Source organism: Gigantopelta aegis, chromosome 10, assembly GCF_016097555.1.
Source record: "Gigantopelta aegis isolate Gae_Host chromosome 10, Gae_host_genome, whole genome shotgun sequence".
Taxonomy (NCBI): domain Eukaryota; kingdom Metazoa; phylum Mollusca; class Gastropoda; order Neomphalida; family Peltospiridae; genus Gigantopelta; species Gigantopelta aegis.
In genome coordinates, this window is record NC_054708.1 from 26,456,692 (window position 1) to 26,478,925 (window position 22,234).

Here is a 22,234-nt window from a genome sequence, read left to right on the forward strand (position 1 = left end):
TGGAAAAAGGAAATACAAGTGGAAACTCAGTGATAAATATAATTTTATAACGCTTGCAATGTTTAATATCTCTGTTGTATAAAATAGTAATACTGTTAAGTATATTTTTTTAGTGAAATACTAAATAATGTTGCCACTTTTACCTAATATTTATGTTTTAGCCTATAAAAGCGCGAAAGTACTGTTATTCGGTCACTCCGTCCGGGAATACCATGGTTGGCGAATGCGTTAAAGGTGTTTATTCCGTTTGGCGATGAGACAGAGTTTAGTCGCTAATGTTTTATCAAAACTGATGTGTTCGGCAAAAGCAAGAAAGCCTGGCCATAGGGCAGTGTGTTACGAAGTAGGTCATATAGATTACCATACGACGATACGTTGACTGTTAAAGAACCACGTGTTACTGTTGTGTGAAACAGATAAAGTTAAAGTACCCATGACTTAGCGATAATTAAGTTAATAATAATAATGTTAAAGGAAACATGACACGAGACCATATTATAGCTCATTTTAAAAGAAAAATGATATAAAAATAATATACAAATAACTTTATAACAATAAAATACGTGTAGTTAACTTAAAATGAAGAAATTACGCTAACCAGTATCAAAGTACGATTTATGCATATTTCTTCGTGAGCGTTCGGAAAAAAAGGGAAGTGACGTCAGAGCCGCTGTACTCTTCCATTGTTGTTAACTGTTTATATATGGAGTAAGGGGCTTACGATCTTTTCAGTCCAACAGAGACCGGCCTCGGTGGCGTAGTGGTTAAGCCATCGGACTACAGGCTGGTAGGTACAGGTTCGCAGCCCGGTACCGGCTCCAACCCAGAGCGAGTTCTTAAGGGAATCAATGGGTAGGTGTAAGGCCACTACACCTTCTTCTCTCTCACTAACTACTAACCAACTAACAACTAACCTACTGTCCTGGACAGACAGCCCAGATAGCTGAGGTGTGTGCTTAATTGGATATAAGCACGAAAATAAGTTAAAATAAATAAGTCCAACAGTGCCGTACTGCGCGGCCTTCGGGTGTAAAAATAAAGTTTAAACGATCGGGATTGTCTTTTTATGGTTTTCCAAAGGATTGTATCCGAAGAAAGACGTGTGTATTTTATCGCAAAAGAAAAGATTGGACACCAACACCGCATAGTACTTTGGTGTCCGCCTAATTACAGCCCGGAGCCCGAACGTTACCCGGAGACAAAAACAGTACTCGGTTGCGAATGCCGAGGTGTACATTGTACATATTTGGCACAAAGATACACCGCAGCATGATGTATTTATATATGTTAAAACAAAAATGTAGAATTTTTTATTTTTTTGGAAAACAAAAAGATTTTTCATGTTAGGGCTGTAGGCCTACGTAACAAAATCTGTATTCACCGTCCGAAGAAGGAAACGTCAATAAGTAATTAAATATGGCATATACAAACATGGGATTTGGCATGAGGATACATCTCAGTACGATGTATTTAAATATGTTTTTAAAAACGTGTAGAAAACAATAATAATTTTAAATAATGTTTTTAATCTTCGGGCGGAATACGTTAACAAAAACGTTCCTCATCGCCCGAAGCCCCAAAGCAACACGAAGTTCAATACAAAAAACCCCACTACTGTCGGTGTCGAAATAACTATTACGTTTCATCCACGGGCTGACTTGAGAATCGGAGTGTTGTTTTAGTTAATTGGTCCTTTCTTTCCGTGGCCTGCACATGTGATTCCTGATTGGCAGGTGTATATTGCAGGGTATCGACCAGGTAAGTGATTACCACGGTCTAGACATGCGTACAAAATACGTGCCAGTTTTTTTAAGATTACAGGGTATTGTGGCGTAACCTGTCGCGACTATAGTACAATGTTAATGGACATTATCAGCCGCCCTGCTTCATTACTGTAAATAATGCTGTAAAACCCTTGATTAAGTAGACTTTCCCATCTAAAATGACAAAACTGACCAATTACGTAGTACCAAAGAAAAGAAAATTATCACTTGGGTATCGTGAGTGGTCGTTTTTACTCTAACGAAAAATACCAATAGGCCTAATAATATGCTACTTTTTTTTATGAGAGAAAAATACTATAACCCCATTTCGTTCTATTGATGCAAATAGAAATATATTTAGTTTAAAAGTTGATTATACTCTCAAGTCATTTATGTTGTTTTACAAGCCAGGTTAATGAAAGTGAAGCGCCTTGTAAATTAGAGCGTTTGTTTACACTGTGCATACAGATTTCATTATGTACAGCCCGAACATAAAAAATGCGATATTTTCTAAAAAAAAAAAAAAAAAAAAAATGTTTGTCCTACATTTATATTTTTTACATATTTAAATACATCATATCGAGGTGTATCTTTGTGCTAAATATGAACAGTATACACCTCGGCATTAGCATCCGAGTTTTGGTTTTGTCTCCGGGTTACTTTCGGGCTCCGGGCTGTAAATTGGTCGACCGGTCTGGTCTGGCACCATCAGTTTCTCCACCCTCCGACTCGCTATCCGTTTTTTCTTCAGTATCACTGTTGTAAGTAAATGTGTGTCTTTCTTCATTTACTAACAGCTCATATTGATACGGCAAAACGTTTTGCGAACGACCACTCATTGTTTTGGTAAGCTGTGCAAGTCTTAGATTCTTTATGAGTGGTACGGACTAACGCTTTTAAGTGTAAGGCTTCAGATCAAGCGACGCGTCTCTGACGTCAGGGACCTCGTGATTGCCCTGCTCATTAAAGATCGGCAATTTCCGCTAAGAGCTCGTATCTGGGGTTCTTTTATGGAGATATTTTAAGTAATTAATTTTTTATAATTTTTTTTTTTAGGTGATTCAATTTATAATTAATTGTACATGGTTGGTGCCAAATATGGTTTACGTGACATGTTTCCTTTAAATTTTATAAACGGTTTATTGTATTGGTGAATATGACAGGCGGCGGGAAGATAAGAGTGAGTAGGACGACGATTTTGTGATAAAATATAGCTAATATTTATAAAGTGACCCTGTCAAAGAACTTGTAACCATGCTTTGTTTTTATTATGAACACTCAACAGTGCACAACAACTGACATATAAAAAGTCCGTGGGCAGGTTTTCTGCCAGAAAATAATTTGTAGATGTGCCCCAAGTGACAAGTCCGAACTGACATAAAAAGTGTATTAAGAAAAGTATTGACTTAATGTGCACCCTGCACTAATAATTAGACTAATATGCCTCTACTATAGTCACCGTAAAATTATTATAGTCTATAGTCCCTCCCACAGTGTTATGTAAATGATCATTACTGGATTGGCAAAATCTAACATTTTGATTATTATTTAGGATAATGTTCTTTTAATTATCTTTAGAATGTAAAGTTATTTTGGCATGACATTGATGAGTGTGATGTCATGTGGATTTTGTTTTCTGTTGTTTTTTTTTTTTTTGTTTTTTTAATATGATGTCACATACTTTTTGTTCTTGTGTTTTTAAAAATAATATATGATGTTCTTGTTTTTAAAAATAATATAATATGATGTAATGAGGAAAAACATGCTTATGTTTTTGATTTTGGATGATATAACAAATTTACATGATGGAGATGCAAAACATGGATAATAATATTTAAAATTTTTAACTGTGACATTTTAACTATTACACTTCCTGTTTTTATTGTTCACTCAGTGTGACATGTACGACTCGTTGATCAGTGATCAAGGTTCTGAATTTATGGGAAAATGCACCACTGAAGTGTGTCGATTGCTTGATATAATATCTCAACAGTTCATTCCAGCGTTCACTCAACATTGGGACAGGATGTAGCCCAGTGGTAAAGTGCTCAGTCGATGTGCGGTCGATCTGGGATCGATCCCCGTCCGCGGGCTCATTGAGCTATTTCTCGTTCCAGCCAGTGCACCACGATGGACATATCAAAGGCTGTGGTATGTACTACCCTGTCTGTGGGATGGTGCATATAAAAGATCCCTTGCTACTCATCAAAAAGAGTAGCCCATGAAGTGCCGACAGCGGGTTTCCTCTCTCAATATATGTGTGGTCCTTAACCACATGTCAGACGTCATATAACCGTAAATAAAATGTGTTGAGTGCGTCGTTAAATAAAATATTTCCTTCCTTCACTCACTCAACATTGGTTGGGAGCATGTGACAGATCTCACCGTACCCACAGGTATCCCCAAACAATGACATCAGATATGTTATGCTTAAGTTATATAATATATGTAACTATAGTAATTTGTATTAGGGGTTTCAGTACCTGTGACCGTACCCTAGCCGAACGAATTGCACCTTTGGTGATCAAAATTGAGAAGATGTTTTACCAACAGTCGTGTTTGCCATGAATAACTAACATGCGGTATGCACCATTCAAAATTGTGTGTGGACATCGCCCAAAGTTTCCATTGTTAACACATATAGCTGAAACAGATTTTTCTGATCTTCCAAAGGATTGTTGTACATATGATAATCATATGTGTCTCAACATGCAAAACGTTTGAATGTGATTCGACAGGAAATGAAGGAACATGTTCAAAAAGCTCAACAGAACATGGTTGATCATGCAAACAGCACAGTTCATCCAAGATGTGACTATAAATGATTATGTATACTTGCTCACTGAACCTACTGGGAAGGGTAGGAAGTTTAAGGCCAAGTACAGTGGACCATACATAGTGCACAAACTTTGCACTCCCCATACGGTATTGCTACAAGACCTTACTACAGGATAATGTCAACAAAAACCTGTTCATTTGAATCGTCTTAAGATTGCTCATGTTCATGATCCTTACCCAACAAACTAGCTGCGTGATAAAGCTGTCACTAGACAAAGTGACCACCGTTCTTCTTTGGAGGTTCAATCTGAACCTGAAATCATTTCAAAGATAGGAAACACGTATTATTCTGGTGTCAGTACAAATAGTGAAGATATAAGTTCCTCTGTTTTTTAATGTATTTTTGTAAATAGGAATGTTTTCAGTACTGATGTTACTGATTATTATAAATGCATATATATATATGTATATATATATATATATATATATACCGGTACTGTCATGATACTGATGGATTTTAGTACTATTTGGATTATTGATCAGTGTTCGAGATTAAAAATTTGGGGCAGTATCCTAGTTGGATACTAACATTTCCAAATCTGGTATCCCACCTGAGAATTTAATATCCCACTTAAATGAAATTCATAAATAACATCATAACAAACTTGGATGACAATGTTCTCATTCCCAGTCTATTGCTAGGCCGCAATCAAAATCGCGGTATTTTTGTGATTCGCAATCAAACGGAACCGGCAAAAAGATTTGCTGCATCTATTTTTGAGTAATATTAACATTAATTAATATTTAGCAGTAATCTATAAGTGTTTCTGACATTACTAATGATAAACCTACCTGTATAAATTTTCTGCAGATGTGGAATCAATACCTCAAATAAAATTTGAAGGAGAAAACATCCAACAAAAACAATAGCAACTTAGCGGTTCCCAGTCTATTGCTAAGCCGCTATTACTCCAGTGTAGCATTAGACTGGGTACAAGTTGGGGTGAGTGGGTATTGTTATGGCATAGCATTAGACTGGGTACAAGCTCGAAAATACTTTTACTTTACTTACCAGTAAATGATGACTTTCACTGTTTTAGCGAAAACTAAACACGCAGGATTAAAAAAACCACCCAACATTATATGGCATCCTGGTGCGATACTGTGTTCTTGAAATCTGGTATCCAAAATTAAATTCTGGTATCCCTGGGATATCGGAGTACCACTAATCTCGAACACTGTTGATACATCCTATGGCAGGGTATGCACTCAGGATTTTTTTTGACTGGCAAATCGGGCCACTCACAGCAACATTTTGACATGCCAGTACAACTTTCGAATGGCCCACGACCAAATTTTGTTGAAAAAAAACAACTTACTTAAATTGCACTTGAAAAACATGTTATCATATTGTAACGATTTCGCTTTCTCAGAACGTGCCCACTTATAGACCGGTGCGAAAAACAAATTAAATACAGTTCTAAAAATACCTTGCTGGGTTCGGCTACCCCTTTCGGTCGTAGTCTTCCAAAATTACATTTCAATATGTAAACTCATGATTAACCTTTCTCACTAATAAAATAATCACATACGTCGTCCTTTTTCACAGTGTTTATTTAAGGGTTTCAGTAGATCATAAAAATCAATTACAGTTAACCAGCAAAATAATTAAGATTAATATATTTCATGATTGACATTGAGAGATCCAGGTTAAATAATAGTTATTCAAATTTCCCGCAACTCAGCCACCCTTCAATTCTCCGCCAATAAAACAATAAGAATCCCAATATGGATTACCATTTGTTTATTCTAAGAGAATGAAAATCAATCCCAAACATCGAAAACGTACCTAAACATTCATTCCCACTCGTGAAACCACAAGATTCCCAAACGTGGCATACTTGAAAGTTTACGAGACGGAAATAATATTTCCTTCACTCAATTCCTCTCTCTGAAATTCCATTAATCTCCTTTCAAAAATATTTTAGTAACCTCTCAAGTGTCAATACAAAATATACCTAACAATAATTTTAAGGTTTACGGTAATGCAATGCGAGACGGTGACAACTAACTAAAAATACACTACCATTTGGTTAAAGAATTACACAATAAATAAATAGCTTATCATTGTCAGTTCTCATATATACTAAATATAAAAACAATTTGGAATATTAACAGAGTGAAAAAGAGCCATTCAAAATCTACACATAAAAAAACACAATTAACATACACACATGTTGTACCTGTGGTTGAACAATCAAAAGTGAGTAAACGGATGGACAAATCTAGCATTAATACATGGAATGGCTCTTATTGGTCCAAATTAATGACATGACATTAATCGGACATGACGATTGGTTAACCTATCCTAACAATTCTTCGTAGAAATAACGAAGATTAACGACAAACTTAATTATAGCCGAATATTGCCAAAAATTATACATCGCTACAACAAAAATTACGTAAATAAAATAAACAATTCTAACTTAATTATCTTCTCAAACGGTATCCCAAAATACAATATAACATTATTATTTTTTAACCCCTCCCCAAATATTACATAACGTGATATTAACTATAAAATCCAAACCTAAACATTACAATATTATATGGTCTCATGCCACTGTTTGGAAAATCAATGGATCTGAATGATCGTTCCTGTAACTTTACCCATCAATAATCTGATTCATAGAATGGCTGATTAAAGTGCTAATAGTATGCTAGAAGATGTTAGTATAAGAAGTACAAAAACCAAGAATAAAATTAAGAAACCAAACATAAGTAGAAAAAGGACAGACAACGAATCAGATTATTCAGGAAAGTATTGGAAATATACAGATTTGTTACAATATCATACATGCAAACAATAACAACACAAAAGAAGGAAACAAAACTTGTTTTAGTTTTATTACAAATTGTTGTAATTAAATTATAATTATTATGTTGTCACGGGACCCACACAAACATCTGGAATGTTTTTACCAAGGCTCAGCCTTGGAATGAATAAGGTGGTTTTATGGCCGTATGACGAGAAATTAAAAAAAATACAAATTATAATCGCATCCATTAGAGATATAAACACACAATACAAGTTTAAAGGCAAAATCACTATTTTAATTATGAAACAAATAACGATAACAACAATAGTTCTAAACCATACAAAGTAAATTACTGTATAATAACGTGGTAGAATATTGTGTCAGTATCATACAATAATGTCAGCCAATATCAAACAGGGAACTAATTACAAAACCTGACTGTTTAGAAATCTACACAGACTTGGAGGGCAACACGTGTTCATTGGGAAATCAATTGAAAACAATAAATAAAAAATAACTTTCCAGTCTCTTACAAACATTAGTTATTTGCATTTTGATAAATAATACAATATGCAGGCGGGGGACACGTGATATGGTTTTGACTTGCCCAGCACTATTTTGACTCGCCATAGGCGATTGGGCAACCGTAAAGTGCACACCCTGATATTGCTTTAGCAATACTCAAGCTTGTTTAAAAATTGCTTGACCAGTGGTCGTTTCTACATGTATATAAAAATGGTTTTCTTTTTTAGTACTTTATCAACAAGCATTCTGAGAGTACTGCTATAGCATTACATGTCCCCTACCAAGCCCATTAAAGTTTTGTATGTCCTAAATTTAAGGACCATAACTGAAGGACAGAGCTGAAACCTATAGTCGCTTCCCACTGGACTGGTAGGGGACTAACAATTGAATAGTTGCACTTTGTATTATAATTTATACAGGGGGTGGTAAATATCTCGGTGGTGAAATGCTCACCTGATGGGTGGTCAGTTTAGGTTCGATCCCCAGTGGGGGACCCATTGGGCTATTTCTCATTCTGAACAGCCAGTGCACCATGATTGATACATGTATATCAAAAGCCAATGTATGTGCTTTCCTGTCTGTGGGATGGTGCTACTAATGGAATTAAGTACCTGGTTTTCTCTCTAAAGGCTACAAAAAAATTTCTTAATGAAAAGATACACATAATAACAGTGTTCGAGATTAAAATATTTGGCCAGTATCCCAGTTGGATACTAACATTTCAAAATCTGGTAACCCACCTAAGAATTTAGTATTATATGGTATCCCGGTGGGATACTGGGTTCTTGAAGTCTGGTATCCAAAATTAAATTCTGGTATCTCCGGGATATCGGGATACTGTTAATCTCGAACACTGAATAATAATGTATTTTGTTTTAATTGATGGTTGTCTGACTACCTACTTTTTAAATTTACAATTGCTCTCTTTTAATAACGATCACATTGGGCAATCAGATGACTGCAATTAATTTTCAACCCTAATACATATACAGAACTCGTTTATTTTGCGAAAGAACATACCACTCGACTGCTACGTGGTCTCATGGTGTATATTCTTGCGCAAAATAAACTCGTGCAATATATAGGAAGTGAAAACAACATATGTGAAGTTCTGTATTTATTACATATCTTCTTTTATGTTTTACAAAAACGTTTTTTAATTTAACATCATAACAACACTTTGTTAAATCTATGATCAAAACTCTTTTCATGAATTCATTTAACGTTAAGAATCATACTCTGCAGCAGCCTTGTGTAATGTTTCAAATACGATGTGACGTTATTTTTTAAATCGTATATGACGTCAGTAAATAAAAGGCGCTAACTACAGTAAAAAGAAAAAGGGAATTCCCCATTTAAAAATTCCAGTCCAGATTGCACATATACAAAATAAATCTATCGCACGGTTTCAAAATGCCTTTATCACTATAGTAAGATTGGATAGGTATGTAATAAAGGTATATTACATGTTGACAACCAATAGCAATAAATGAGAAATGTATTTATACTTTCAAGTGGGGTTATCTTGATGCATAATAACTGTTAGTAAAAATTATAACCGTGGGACTATTTCTTGACCTCGGATACGCTTGGTTGATAAGATAACAATGTTAGACTATATATTTTTTTATGTTTTGTTATTTTATTTTATTTTTTTCCCTTTCTCTTCACTCACAGGATGCTGTTTCCACTCTGAATAGTCTCCAGTCTAATGCAGCAGCTATCGAAAAGGCTCGCAAAGAAAGAGATACACGATGCAAGCAGAACATACCGTGCATGATCGAATTTATCAGGCGGAGTGGTCTTACGGTAGTTGAACTTAAATACAGTCATGCCCAATCAAGCATATAACTATCCATGTATGATTGAGTTTATCAAGCAGGGTGGTCTTGCAGTAGTTTCATTAATTTTTCATATATCCATTTAAGGTTCAAGTATCCTGTCCTGGACACACGCCTCAACTATCTGGGCTGTCTGTCCAGGGAACATGCGTCAGCTATCTGGGTTGTCTGTCCAGGACATTGGGTTAGTGGTTAGTGAGAGAAAAAAGGGAGTAATATTAGTCTTACACCTACCCACTGAGTTGTTAAAAGTCGCTCTGGGTGGGAGTTTGTACTGGGCTCAGAACCCAGTACCTACCAGCCTCATATCCAACGGCTTAACCCCGACATCATCCCGACATCACCGAGGCTGATTACAGTAGTTAAATTAATAGTACAGTGAAGCATGACAGTCATTGTTAAATTAGGTTCAGTCAGCCAATATTCTAATGATCAGATGAACTGCTTATTTGTTTTGGTGTTGTAACATACATGTATATCTGTTATATGTCAGTTATTCAACTTCTACCGGCCTTGGTGGCGTCGTGGCAGGCCATCGGTCTACAGGCTGGTAGGTACTGGGTTCGGATCGCAGTCGAGGCATGGGATTTTTAATCCAGATACCGACTCCAAACCCTGATTGAGTGCACCGCAAGGCTCAGTGGGTAGATGTAAACCACTTGCACCGACCAGTGATCCATAACTGGTTCAACAAAGACCATGGTTTGTGCTATCCTGCCTGTGGGAAGCGCAAATAAAAGATCCCTTGCTGCTAATCGGAAGAGTAGCCCATGTAGTGTCCGTAACCATATGTCTGACGCCATATAACCGTAAATAAAATGTGTTGAGTGCGTCGTTAAATAAAACATTTCTTTCTTTCTTTATTCAACTTCTAGTTTATGCAAACGACCATTAGGTTACACAGTGAACCGTTGCATGTTCTGAAATTAAAAGGTGCCATGTCATTTATCAAACATCCAAAATGATCCTGGGGAGTGAAAGTCACATAACCAAACAATTAATTACCTAGCTAGTAGGACTCAAAATAAAAGCGTACGAAAAGCAGTACATTTTTTTAGACCTACACATGTAGCAGGTGAAGTAAAAATTTACTTGCGAAAAATCACCCCAAAAATCACAGGTAATTTTTTAAGAGATAGATGCATGTGTACGATCATCTGGTCTTCTAATTAGCTGAGGCTGAGCTCGTGATTTTGTTATATTTTAATTTTATAATGCTATAAAATACATCTCAGAGGTCCCAATTTTCCACACACTGTCCCAAACCTTTTACTCATTGTGCTGTCGTATTTCCAGTAGGCCATATTTTTTCTTAGCAGGCCATATTTGTTTTGGCCCACTATCTTTAACAAGTAATAGCAGGCCCTATTTTACTTCCTATTTTGAGTCCTGCCAAGGTAAAAAAAAAACAAATCATGTGACCTGACTTCCTGTTACTTAAGATTTTAAAATATTTCCCCTGCTGCACAGATCATGTTATTTTTGGTGATATAAAAAAATTAACTAAAAATAAAGTGACAATATGTTATATTTTAATCATTCTTCAATATCCTTTGATTAATCTGTAACAAAACTTAGTAGATTTTCCATTTTAACACACAGAAGTGGGGTATTTTTTAATTTGTCATAATTAATAATAACAATATAGTGAGGAGAAATTGCAGCTTTAATTGTGGGGTTTTTTTATTTTGTAGCTGGAAGATGTTGATATGCTGCCTGTGATTCACATCAGTGGCACAAAGGGCAAGGGGTCAACATCGGCGTTTTGTGAGAGCATCCTCCGACACAGTGGGTACAAGACGGGCTTCTTCAGGTACTGGTGAAGAATATTACTCAGTGCCAGAATGTTTTATAAACTGCAGCCAGATCTCTGTTATGTACCTACAAAAGAAATTATTGAATTCTTTAAAACAGGCAGGACGTTGCCCAGTGGTAAAGTACTCGCCTAATAATGTATGGTCGATCTAGGATCGATCACTGTTGGTGGACCCATCGAGCTATTCGTCATTCCAGCCAGTGCACGACAACTGGTATATCAAAGGCTATGGTATGTACTATCCTGTCTGTGGGATGGTGGATATAAAAGATCCCTTGCTACTAATGGAAAAAATTTTAAAAAATTATCCATAAGACCATTACAATCATTTATTTTTGCGAATTCTCATCCCTTCCCCCAATAAAAAAAAGAAAAGTCCTGGTTCTGATGTTACTGACTTAAACGTTTATTGTTTACAAAATACCGTAAACATACGCAAGGTGCTTAGGCTACCCCTTGTTCTTTTTCATAATCTTCAAACTTGTTATATAAACCAAACCCAAAAACAAAACGGAATTTGAAGGTGCAATATTAGCGCAAGTTTGATTTAAACATTATTTATTACTGTCAAAATACTAGTTCAGCAGACCTGTCAACCTTTAGTCAAGAGAAAGCAGGAGGTGTGTGTTGAAAAAGCAGGAGATTTTGTCAAAAAGCAGGAGATTTTTTAAATTCACACAATTTAACCCAAAATCGCAAGATTTATATGAATACTATATAATGTCATATATACTTCTTAACCTTAGATCTTGGCATTAAAACAAAATAAATAAATAAAAAAATAAAAACCTTTTTTTTTTTTTTTTTTTAAAGTTTAAATATTATGATTTAATACATATTTAAAAAAAAAAAAATATTTTATCCAAAAATGTTAAGAACATGAACAAGAAATGAAAAAAGTAATTAGTACATTTACAGTATTACACTTACAGCCTTACAGGTTGCGTTAGATTATCATTTGTGGTTAGTGTACCTAAGTACCAAAGACAAATTTATATAAATCTTATAAATTAATATTAAGTTTTTACTATAATCAGGAACGGTGGCGTGGTACTTATTTAAAATCAGTATAATGATGCAATAAACATTGTATTTTCATTAATCATAAGTAAAACCTCATTACGGACATCGTGTGAAATATACCGGAATTATACCCATTTCCGTGAGTAACTTTATGTCAATGTCAAACACAACATTTTTTAATTGTACAAAAATAATTTCTTGAAGAGTACCCTTATAACCAACATTTTACTGCACAAACATATAAAATTAACTGACACAAGTATGTTTATACAGCTAATTGGTCTTTTCGTTGTCTTGCTGTGACATGTGATTTTAACATGCATCGTGTGTATCGCTGTCAACTCGGAGTCTGGCAGTTCAGATTCGTCATAGTTGCATTATGTAATCCAGTGGGAAAACATTTTACAATTCAGAGGTGTTATTAGAACTAAATTGGATAGTTTTTTTTTTTTTTATATGCAACACTGAATGTCAATACACACCCTGTTGAATTAGCGGCAACACGCTTCGTAGGCATTACGATGACAACAAACATTATAATAACACGTCATTTTATAAACTTCATGTGCTTTCTTAACAATATAAATAGGCTATCCCACAATTCTCACTTCGGCACAATTCGGCCTGTTACATTATCAGAAACCGAAAGTAGTCGACATTTTCCGAATGAGAAAAAAAAAAGGTAGAGTTACTTCCCTTATGTTATTTTGACAAAAGAGGATCGATTTTTTTTTTATGCTTACAAAAATGTCATTTAACAGGAGAAACTGTCTCCCGCACAGGTGAGGGGAGATTTGATCAAATACCGGGAGACTCCCGCAGAATCCGGGAGGGTTGACAGGTCTGGTTCAGTACGGTTTATGATTGACCAACAGGCAAATAAAACCTTTAGTGTTAATGACCAATAAGAACTACGAGTATGGTATCGCTACAGCAAACAAGCCCAACCTGAAATTTTTTCACTTCCACATTTTAACATAAAGTGATGTTTACTTCCGGTTTTTAAACATGTGTATTGCTTTCATTGCCAGCACTCATGAAAGAAAACCATACTAAACTTTGTATTGCTTATTATCATGTATTACAGTAATATGTTGTTTGTTCTTTGATATTGCTTCTTGTTATAAACTTTTAAGTGTCGCACTGTTACTACTATAGTCCCGTTCAGTGGAAACTAATGAGGTCTCTGATCTGTTTGAACAAGGCTACATTTAAAAAAAAAAATTGGTCAGCCTTTAATTTCGTATGTAATTTGTTTTCACAAATTTTATTCAAATGCGAAAATAAATTCAACGTGTAAATAAAGTATTTTGCAGTAATTGTTTGTTACTTAAATGTCATAAATCAAATTTCTTAACACAAATGTTCCCTGCATGTTCTTATAATATCTATTCTCTCTCTCCAGCTCTCCCCACCTGGTCAAGGTGACCGAACGGTTTCGGATCAATGGCCAGCCTATGTCAGACAGTGAATTCTGCTCGTACTTCTTCGACGTCTATAATAAACTTGAGTCAACAAAGGTATTTCATTTTGTAACTTTTACTTTTGAGTTATTATCGAGTTTTCGGGGAGGAATCAAGCTCTGTCAGTAGAGTACTCACATGAGATGCTTTGATCGTAGGGTCGAATCTCCTTGGTGGAACCGGGGGGCAGGACGTAGTACAGTGGTAAAGCGCTCGCTTGATGTGCAGTCAGTTTGGGATCGATCCCCGTCGGTGGGCCCATTGGGCTATTTCTCGCTCCAGCCAGTGCACCACGACTGGTACATCAAAGGCCGTGGTATGTGCTATCCTGTCATGGGATGGTGCATATAAAAGATCCATTGCTGCCAATCGAAAAGAGTAGCCCATGAAGTGGCGACAGCGGGTTTCCTCCCTCAACATCTGTTTGGTCCTTAACCATACATCCAACGCCATATAACCGTAAATAAAATGTGTTCAGTGCGTCGTTAAATAAAACATTTCTTTCTTTCTTTTTTGTTCCCAGTAAAATAAGGATAATTTGTATGTTTTCTTTTCTCAATTTTGATAAACGACAGGGATGGATTTAGCTCAGTCAGTACAGTTAAAAGATATATATAGAATAAAAGTACATTTAATGTATAAATATTTGCTGACTTACTTTTTATTTGTGTTTGTAGAATGACATGCAAGGTAGAGAGATGCCAGGCTACTTTGGCTTTCTCACTGTCCTGGCTTTCAATGTGTTCATTAAAGAAAACGTGGATGTCGCAGTTATAGAAGTGGGTATTGGCGGACAGTATGACAGTACTAACTTTATCCGGTCTCCGGTGGTGTGCGGAGTTACTTCCCTTGGCATAGACCATGTTGCCCTGTTGGGAAACACTATAGACAAGATAGCGTGGAATAAAGCTGGGATTTTTAAGGTAAATGATCTTTAGTGATAATGATATTTGATTAATTTGTTAAGAGTTATTTCCCCTTCATTAGATGCACTTTTTATTACAAAATGTTTTAAGAAGCTGGTATATCTATATATCTATACCTATATCTATCTATATATATATGTATATGTATACATCTATCCATCCATCCACACACACACACACACACACATACATATATACATTTATTTATTATTATTATTATTATTATTGTTATTTTGTTTTTGCATTTATTTTTGGTTTTATTGAAATATCTATGTCCATTCCATTCATCCATCAATCCATTCTGTTATTTATCTTCAAAAGGTACTGGTGAGGTAGATCTTAAGTAGCTGATGAACATTGTTTTAGTCTTGAAATCTAACTAATAAAAATATATTTGAGATTTCAGCTTTAAGAAATGGGAGATGTTCTCAGTTTATGCTGTGTTACTGATACATGTTGACGTTGTTCCCTCTTCTTCAGAAGGGAGTTCCAGCCCTGACTGTTGATCAGCCACCAGAAGCCGAGGAGGTTCTTTTGCAGCGATCACAGCAAATTGGGGTCAGTCTTGTACTACAGCAGTATATCGAAATCATGGTTAACCTTTAGACTATTGGATTAATTTTTGACAAAAACCACGTTTATAATTTTTACTCACACATATTCACTTAAATGTTTTATAAATACATAAAATAAAGTCCATACAAATTCCAATGTATTTTCCACTGAAAATTAAAGGAAGCCGAGTTGTCTTCAGTTTCCTGTTAATAAATGGTTTCCAGTGAGTGTCGTGTGTAAAACGGCGAGAAATATGAATTGAGGAATGCACTATATACAGTGTTCTGTTGGTCGACTGGTGTGATATCGGGCGAGAAATCTCGTCTGCAGTAGTCAGAAGGTTACGCTGATGGGCGGAATGTAGCCCAGTGGTAAAGCACTTACTAGATGCGTGGTCGGTCTGGGATCGATCCACATCGGTGTGCCCATTGGGCTATTTCTCATTCCAGTCAGTGCTCCACAAACATCCTTCCTTCATGCTTAAGCCAACCAGTGCCCCACAACTGGTATGTCAAAGGCTGTGGTATGTGATCCCATGGTACTAATGGGGGGAAAAGTAGCAAGTTTCTTGTCTAAGACTATGTCAGAATTATCAAATGTTTTACATCCAGTAGTTGATGATTAATTATAATCAATGTGTTCTAGTGGTGTCGTTAAACAAAGCAGACTTTTATCTTTTATCATGCTTAAGGTTCCCTTCGTTAGTCCTGTTGGATTATTTCTCCAGTCATATATATTGGCGGACGACAACCAAAACTGGTTTTGTTCATTCTTTTCAAAAAAGGGATGGGGGATGTAGCCTAGTGGTAAAGTGTTCGTTTGATGTCATTCATGTCGACAGGCCCATTGGGCTATTTCTTGTTCAAGCCAGTGCGCCACAACTAATACATAAGTATATCGAAGGCTTTGTATGTGTTGTCCTGTCCGTGGGATGGTACATATAAAAGATCCCTTGCTACTAATAAAAATATTTAGCTGGTTTCCTCTCTGCAAGTCAAAATGACCATATGTTAGACATCCAATAGCCGATGGTAAATAAATCAATGTGCTCTAGCAGTGTTGTTAAACAAACAAAAAACAAACTTTACTTTAATTAAATTTTTGGAATTAGAGCCATAGATGGAGATTGTTTTCATTTGAAATATACTGATGGAAAAAAAATAAGGGAACACATCGAATTGTCGACCAAATTTAATTCACAACTAGCATAGTAATGTCTATATTTCATACCAAGTTGTAACGTGGGATTGAATGTCTGTACTGTTGAATGTGCTGCCTATATATTCATAGTCAATTTCTGACAATATGAATAGATTTTTGATGCAGTCATTATTTCTTATTGCTATCTGTGTGATCCTTTATTTCTTTCCATCAGTATACTTCTTAGGCTGTTATTAAGTGAATGTGTTTGTATGCCTCAGGCGCCACTGTACCATGTTCCGACACTAGAACAGTTCCACGGCGCGGGCCAGCAGCTACAGCTGGGCATTGATGGGAGCATGCAGTATGTGAACGCAGGACTCGCTCTCCAGCTGTGTCGCGTCTTCGTTGACAGAACCAACAAAGGTCAGTACAACTGAGTCGTCATAAAACCAGCCTCGGTGGTGCCGTGGTTATGCCATCAGGTTCAAGACTGGTAGTTTCTGGGTTCGTATACCAGTACCGGCTGCAATCCAGTGACCGTTATCACAAAACGATGTAAGCATAGTTAAGCAAGTAAATAGTCTTTGACTGAAACCAAATTTTGTAAGAACAAACGGTACAAACAATAAATTTAAAAATGCATATATATTGTTTTCTGCGTCCTTGATCTGTCTGTCGTAATGGCGTAAATGTCTACGTGAAATTAATTCCAAAACATTTAAATGTATCACACGTGTTAAAGGGCTAGCTGTAATGTTTTGCAAAACTGTCTCCAGATTTAGTGTGGAGGTGACATGTAGCCTAGTGGTAAAATGCTCGCTTTATGCGCGGTGTGTCTGGGATCGATCCCCATCGGTGGACCCATTGGGCTATATCTCTCGTTCCAGCCAGTGCACCATGACTGGTACATCAAAGGACGTATATGCTGTCCTGTCTGTGGGATGGTGCATATAAAAGATCCCTTGCTACTAATGGAAAAATGTAGCAGGCTTCCTCTCTTAAGACTGTATATCAAAATTACCAAATGTTTGATATCCAATAGCCAATAATTAATAAATTGATGTGCTCTAGTGGTGTCATTAAACAAAACAAACTAACTTTTGTAGTCCCATGCAGTTATTTCCCATTTTAGCCAATGCTCCATGTAATACATCAGACGTGGTGAGATTCACATTGTCAGGGCTTCTAGATTATGGTAGCCCCACTCCCATGGCTAGTGATATTCACTGTTGGGCTAGTAAATAACTGCTATTGCCATGTCCGACGGCTAGTGAAAAAAAACAAGAGTCAAATGTTGCAGTTAAGTCTATTTTGTAAATATGAATATCCTGACCCCACCCCAACCCCCAATGTTAGTGTTTTTAAGCTCTATCTCCCTCTTTAGGTGACATATCTGATTATTACTATTATTTAGTAAAATTGTATTAACTTAAAATAAAGTAGGGCTAGTGAATTTTTAATTGTGGCAAGTTAATTGTTTTAATCACTGATCCCATGGCTAGTGAATTTTATAAAAATTGTAGAAGCCCTGCATTTGTCTTCAAAGTAGAAAACAAAAAGAAAAAAGTTTGTTTTGTTTAACGACACCACAAGAACACATTGATTTAGTAATCATCGGCTATTGGATGTCATACATATGGTCATTTTGACACAGACAGAGAGGAAACCCACTTCATTTTTGTACGCACCATCCCACAGACAGGATAGCACATACCACAGCCTTTGATATACCAGTCATGGTGCACTGGTTGAAATGAGAAATAATAGCCCAATGGGCCCACCGACAGTAATTGATCCCAAACCAGTCGTGGTGCACTGGTTGGAATGAGAAATGACCCAATAGGTCCACCGACGGGGATCGATCCCAAACCAGTCATGGTGCACTGGTTGGAATGAGAAATAATAGCCCAATGGGCCCACTGACAGTAATTGATCCCAAACCAGTCATGGTGCACTGGTTGAAATGAGAAATAATAGCCCAATGGGCCCACTGACAGTAATTGATCCCAAACCAGTCATGGTGCACTGGTTGGAATGAGAAATGACCCAATGGGTCCACCGACGGGGATCGATCCCAAACCGACCGTGCATCAAGTGAGCGCTTTACCACTGGGCTAACTCCCTTTCCCCACTCCCTTTGCCTCCTCCCCTTGCCCCCCTCAAAGTAGAAAGATAAGAGTAGTGTCTGAATATATAAGATGCTGAAATGTCATTAAAGTGACACATCCTAGTTTTAAACACTACAAAGTATTTTTTTTTTATTAAAGCCATTTTTGATAATTTAGTTAGAAGTACTTATGTTTTATGTACTTATTATTTAGAATATTCATTTTCGTACACCTGAAATGGTTGTGGTCATCCAGGTTTTTGTAATGCCCTAAAATAACATTTTTCATAATTCTAAAAATACACATTCATCTGAGAAGTAATGGTCATCGAGTCAAGCTCTAGTTATTTTTAGACAATATTTCCCCGTTTAAATATCACAGACGTTAACTTTTCTGTGGTATGATCTTATCCAAATATGTTGCAGGTTTGTAAATTGTGTAATTTTTACATGCTGAAACTTGGGTCTGCTCCTTTAATCTGTTGAATCTTTTTTGTTTTTGTTTTTTTAATTCAATATGTTTAACAGTTTGAATTGTGACTTTCCTTAAACGTCCATGATCTTGTTTCAGTACATCAGTATGCGTTTGATGTATCGTCTGTCCCCGGTGTCAAGGATATCCCTACCTTACCTGTGTATCGGGTCAATCCAGACATAGTTGAAGGTGATTTTTACGTTGTTCTTTGTATAAAAGTATTCGAAAAAAAGTACTTGTCCATTTGCCTGACAATTGAAATTCTGCCCGGACAAGTAAAATGTACCTCAAGGGTTGTTCCATGTACAAGTAAAAATGTTCAGTGCAGTTTAATTTTGACCAATCAAAAGTACGTTCTTGTACTTGAATAAAAAAAAAAAATTATTTGGACAAGTGAAAATATTGCTGGACAAGTAGATTTCTCGGTGTACTTGTTGAGTGGACAAGTAAAAAGTAAATCATTCTGCTTATTTCTATTGGTGTATAATAAATTATAACATTTGTTTTATTTAAAAGCATGACCCCACTGGAACACATTAATTTATTTATGATCTGCCATTGGATGTCAAGCTGGTATATAAAAAAACTATGGTATATACTGTCCTGTCTGTGCAACTAAAATATATTTTGCTGCTTATGGAAAAAATGTAGCAGGTTTTCTCTGAAGACTTATCAGAATTATCCAGTAGCCAATGTGCTCTAGTTTAAAACATTTGACAAAGTTTAAGACAAAACTTTTATAACAATGTTCATGGAGGTTAAGAAAATTTGTTTAATGTCACCACTAGATCACATTGATTTATTAATTGTCAGGTATTGGATGTCAAACATTTGGCAATTCTGACATACTGACATATAGTCTTAGAGAGGAAACCCGCCACATTTTTCCATTAGTAGCAAAGGATCTTTTATATGCACCATCCCACAGACGTGATAGCACATACCACGGCCTTTGATATACTAATTATGGTGCACTGGCTGGAATAAGAAATAGCCCAATGGGCCTACCAACGGAAATCGATCCTAGATCGACCACACATTAGGTGAGTGTTTTACCACTGGGCTATGTCCCACCCCAGGAGGTCTTTCTGGCCCATAGTTAGGGACAGGACGTAGCTCAGTGGTACAGCACTCGCCTGATGCGCGATCGATCTAGGATCAATTCCCATCGGTGGTCCCATTGGACCATTTCTCGTTCCGGCCAGTGCTCCGCATCTGGTGTAACAAAGGCTGTTGTATGTACCATCCTGTCTGTGGGATGGTGCATATAAAAGATCCCTTAGTGCTAATCGAAAAGAGTAGCCCATGAAGTAGCGACAGCCTGTTTCCTCTCTCTATATCTGTGTGGTCCTTAACTATATGTCCGACGCCATATAACCGTAAATAAAATGTGTTGAGTGCTTTGTTAAATAAAACATTTCCTTCCGGTTCTAGTTAAAGTGAGTCTTATATTTGTTACAGGTCTTGCGAACTGTTCGTGGCCCGGCAGAAATCAGACGATCCGTCATCATGGACTGACGTATTACCTCGATGGGGCTCACACTAAGGAGAGCATGCAGGTTTGTCTCTGCCTTGTATGGCCGATCTGTGGGTTACCATTAAATGAACTGTTAAACCGGTGGTCCCTGATTACACAATGTATATGTAATGGGTTACCATTTAAAAAAAAAAATGTTTTGTTTAACGGCACCACTAGAGCACATTGATTTATTAATCATCGGCTATTGGATATCAAACATTTAGTAATTTTGACCTATAGTCTTAGAGAGGAAACTGGCTACATTTTTTCATTAGTAGCAATGGATCTTTTATATGCTCTATCCCACAGACAGGGTAGCACATACCACAGCCTTTGATATACCAGTCGTGATGCAGTGGCTGGAACGAGAAATAGCCCAATGGGTTGACCTAGGGGATCGATCCAGAGTTCAGCAGAAAAGACACTTGATAATGTTTTGCAGTTGTTTTCTTTTTCCTTTCATTTTTATTTTATGCCGGACGTTAAATAGCACAGCATGTGATAGCATCCTGATTAAGTGGGGGCATAAGCAAAAAGATAAGAAAAGAAAACAAAAACGAAATTCTCACGCAAAACTGTAACCTGTGAATGATGTTGCCATTAACCACGGTTGTCACTTTTAAAATAAATATGTTTTATTAGGTTTTGTTAACATTTGCTTTACATTAATTATTATTACTTTTTTGGGGTTGGGGGGTTCATTGTTTTCTTTCTTTCCTTTAATCATAAATAATCTGTTACATGCAATATGATACCATAGCCATGGTAACGTATAAAAACAGAACCACTACAGAATATCAGGCACACTTCACTAGGACCAAATGTGGATTTTATTCAGTTTAGAATTAAGTCATAAACTAACATGCACACTGGGCCCATTTTATTTTCTCTATCTATTCATTGCAAATTGATGAATGCAAGACAAGTGATTGGGACATTATGATTGTTTCAGATATAACGTGAGACTGCAGGTTTAAACAAATTTATTATCCATATAGTTCAACATAACCGACTTAATAATTATACGAAGCACACGTGTAGTAACAAGTGTGATGATGTAATTTTGGAAAGCGACGTCATAACATTTTCTCCAATCCTAGTTCAGACTTTCCATGTGAAATATGACATCATTTTGTCATCTCCTTCTAGTTGTGGTTGAAACATTTTGAAATGGTCCTTGTTATTCATAAAAAAAAATAACAATAATAATATAGATAATAAAGAAATTATTACACTTGAGTGTGTATCGTAGTGACTTCACGAAACTCGTGTTAGGATTTTTGTATTGCCCGACACACAAGCTCGTATAATAATCTCTGTCTACAGCCCTCAATCCCACCCACCCCATATTTCACTTATTCATAATGATACATTGTTACTCCATGTGTAATGATCCTGGAATTTTGTAAAAATATCCTGGAATGTCCTGGAAATGTCCTGGAATTTGGTGAAGCTACAAGTGTATGAACCCTGTATATAAT

General features: G+C 36.3%; 1 protein-coding gene across 1 annotated transcript in view; it reads left to right on the forward strand.

Moving 5' to 3' along the window:
• LOC121384097 (folylpolyglutamate synthase, mitochondrial-like) overlaps window positions 1–22,234 on the forward strand; it is a 28,740-nt gene continuing 6,506 nt past the window's right edge. The window contains exons 1-9 of the mRNA XM_041514330.1: window positions 1–343; window positions 9,563–9,694; window positions 11,421–11,539; window positions 13,971–14,085; window positions 14,706–14,951; window positions 15,435–15,512; window positions 16,931–17,075; window positions 19,331–19,423; window positions 20,696–20,793. Of these exons, the coding sequence (XP_041370264.1) occupies window positions 254–343; window positions 9,563–9,694; window positions 11,421–11,539; window positions 13,971–14,085; window positions 14,706–14,951; window positions 15,435–15,512; window positions 16,931–17,075; window positions 19,331–19,423; window positions 20,696–20,793 (1,116 nt within the window). The 5' untranslated portion in view covers window positions 1–253. The remainder of the gene's footprint in view (window positions 344–9,562; window positions 9,695–11,420; window positions 11,540–13,970; window positions 14,086–14,705; window positions 14,952–15,434; window positions 15,513–16,930; window positions 17,076–19,330; window positions 19,424–20,695; window positions 20,794–22,234) is intronic.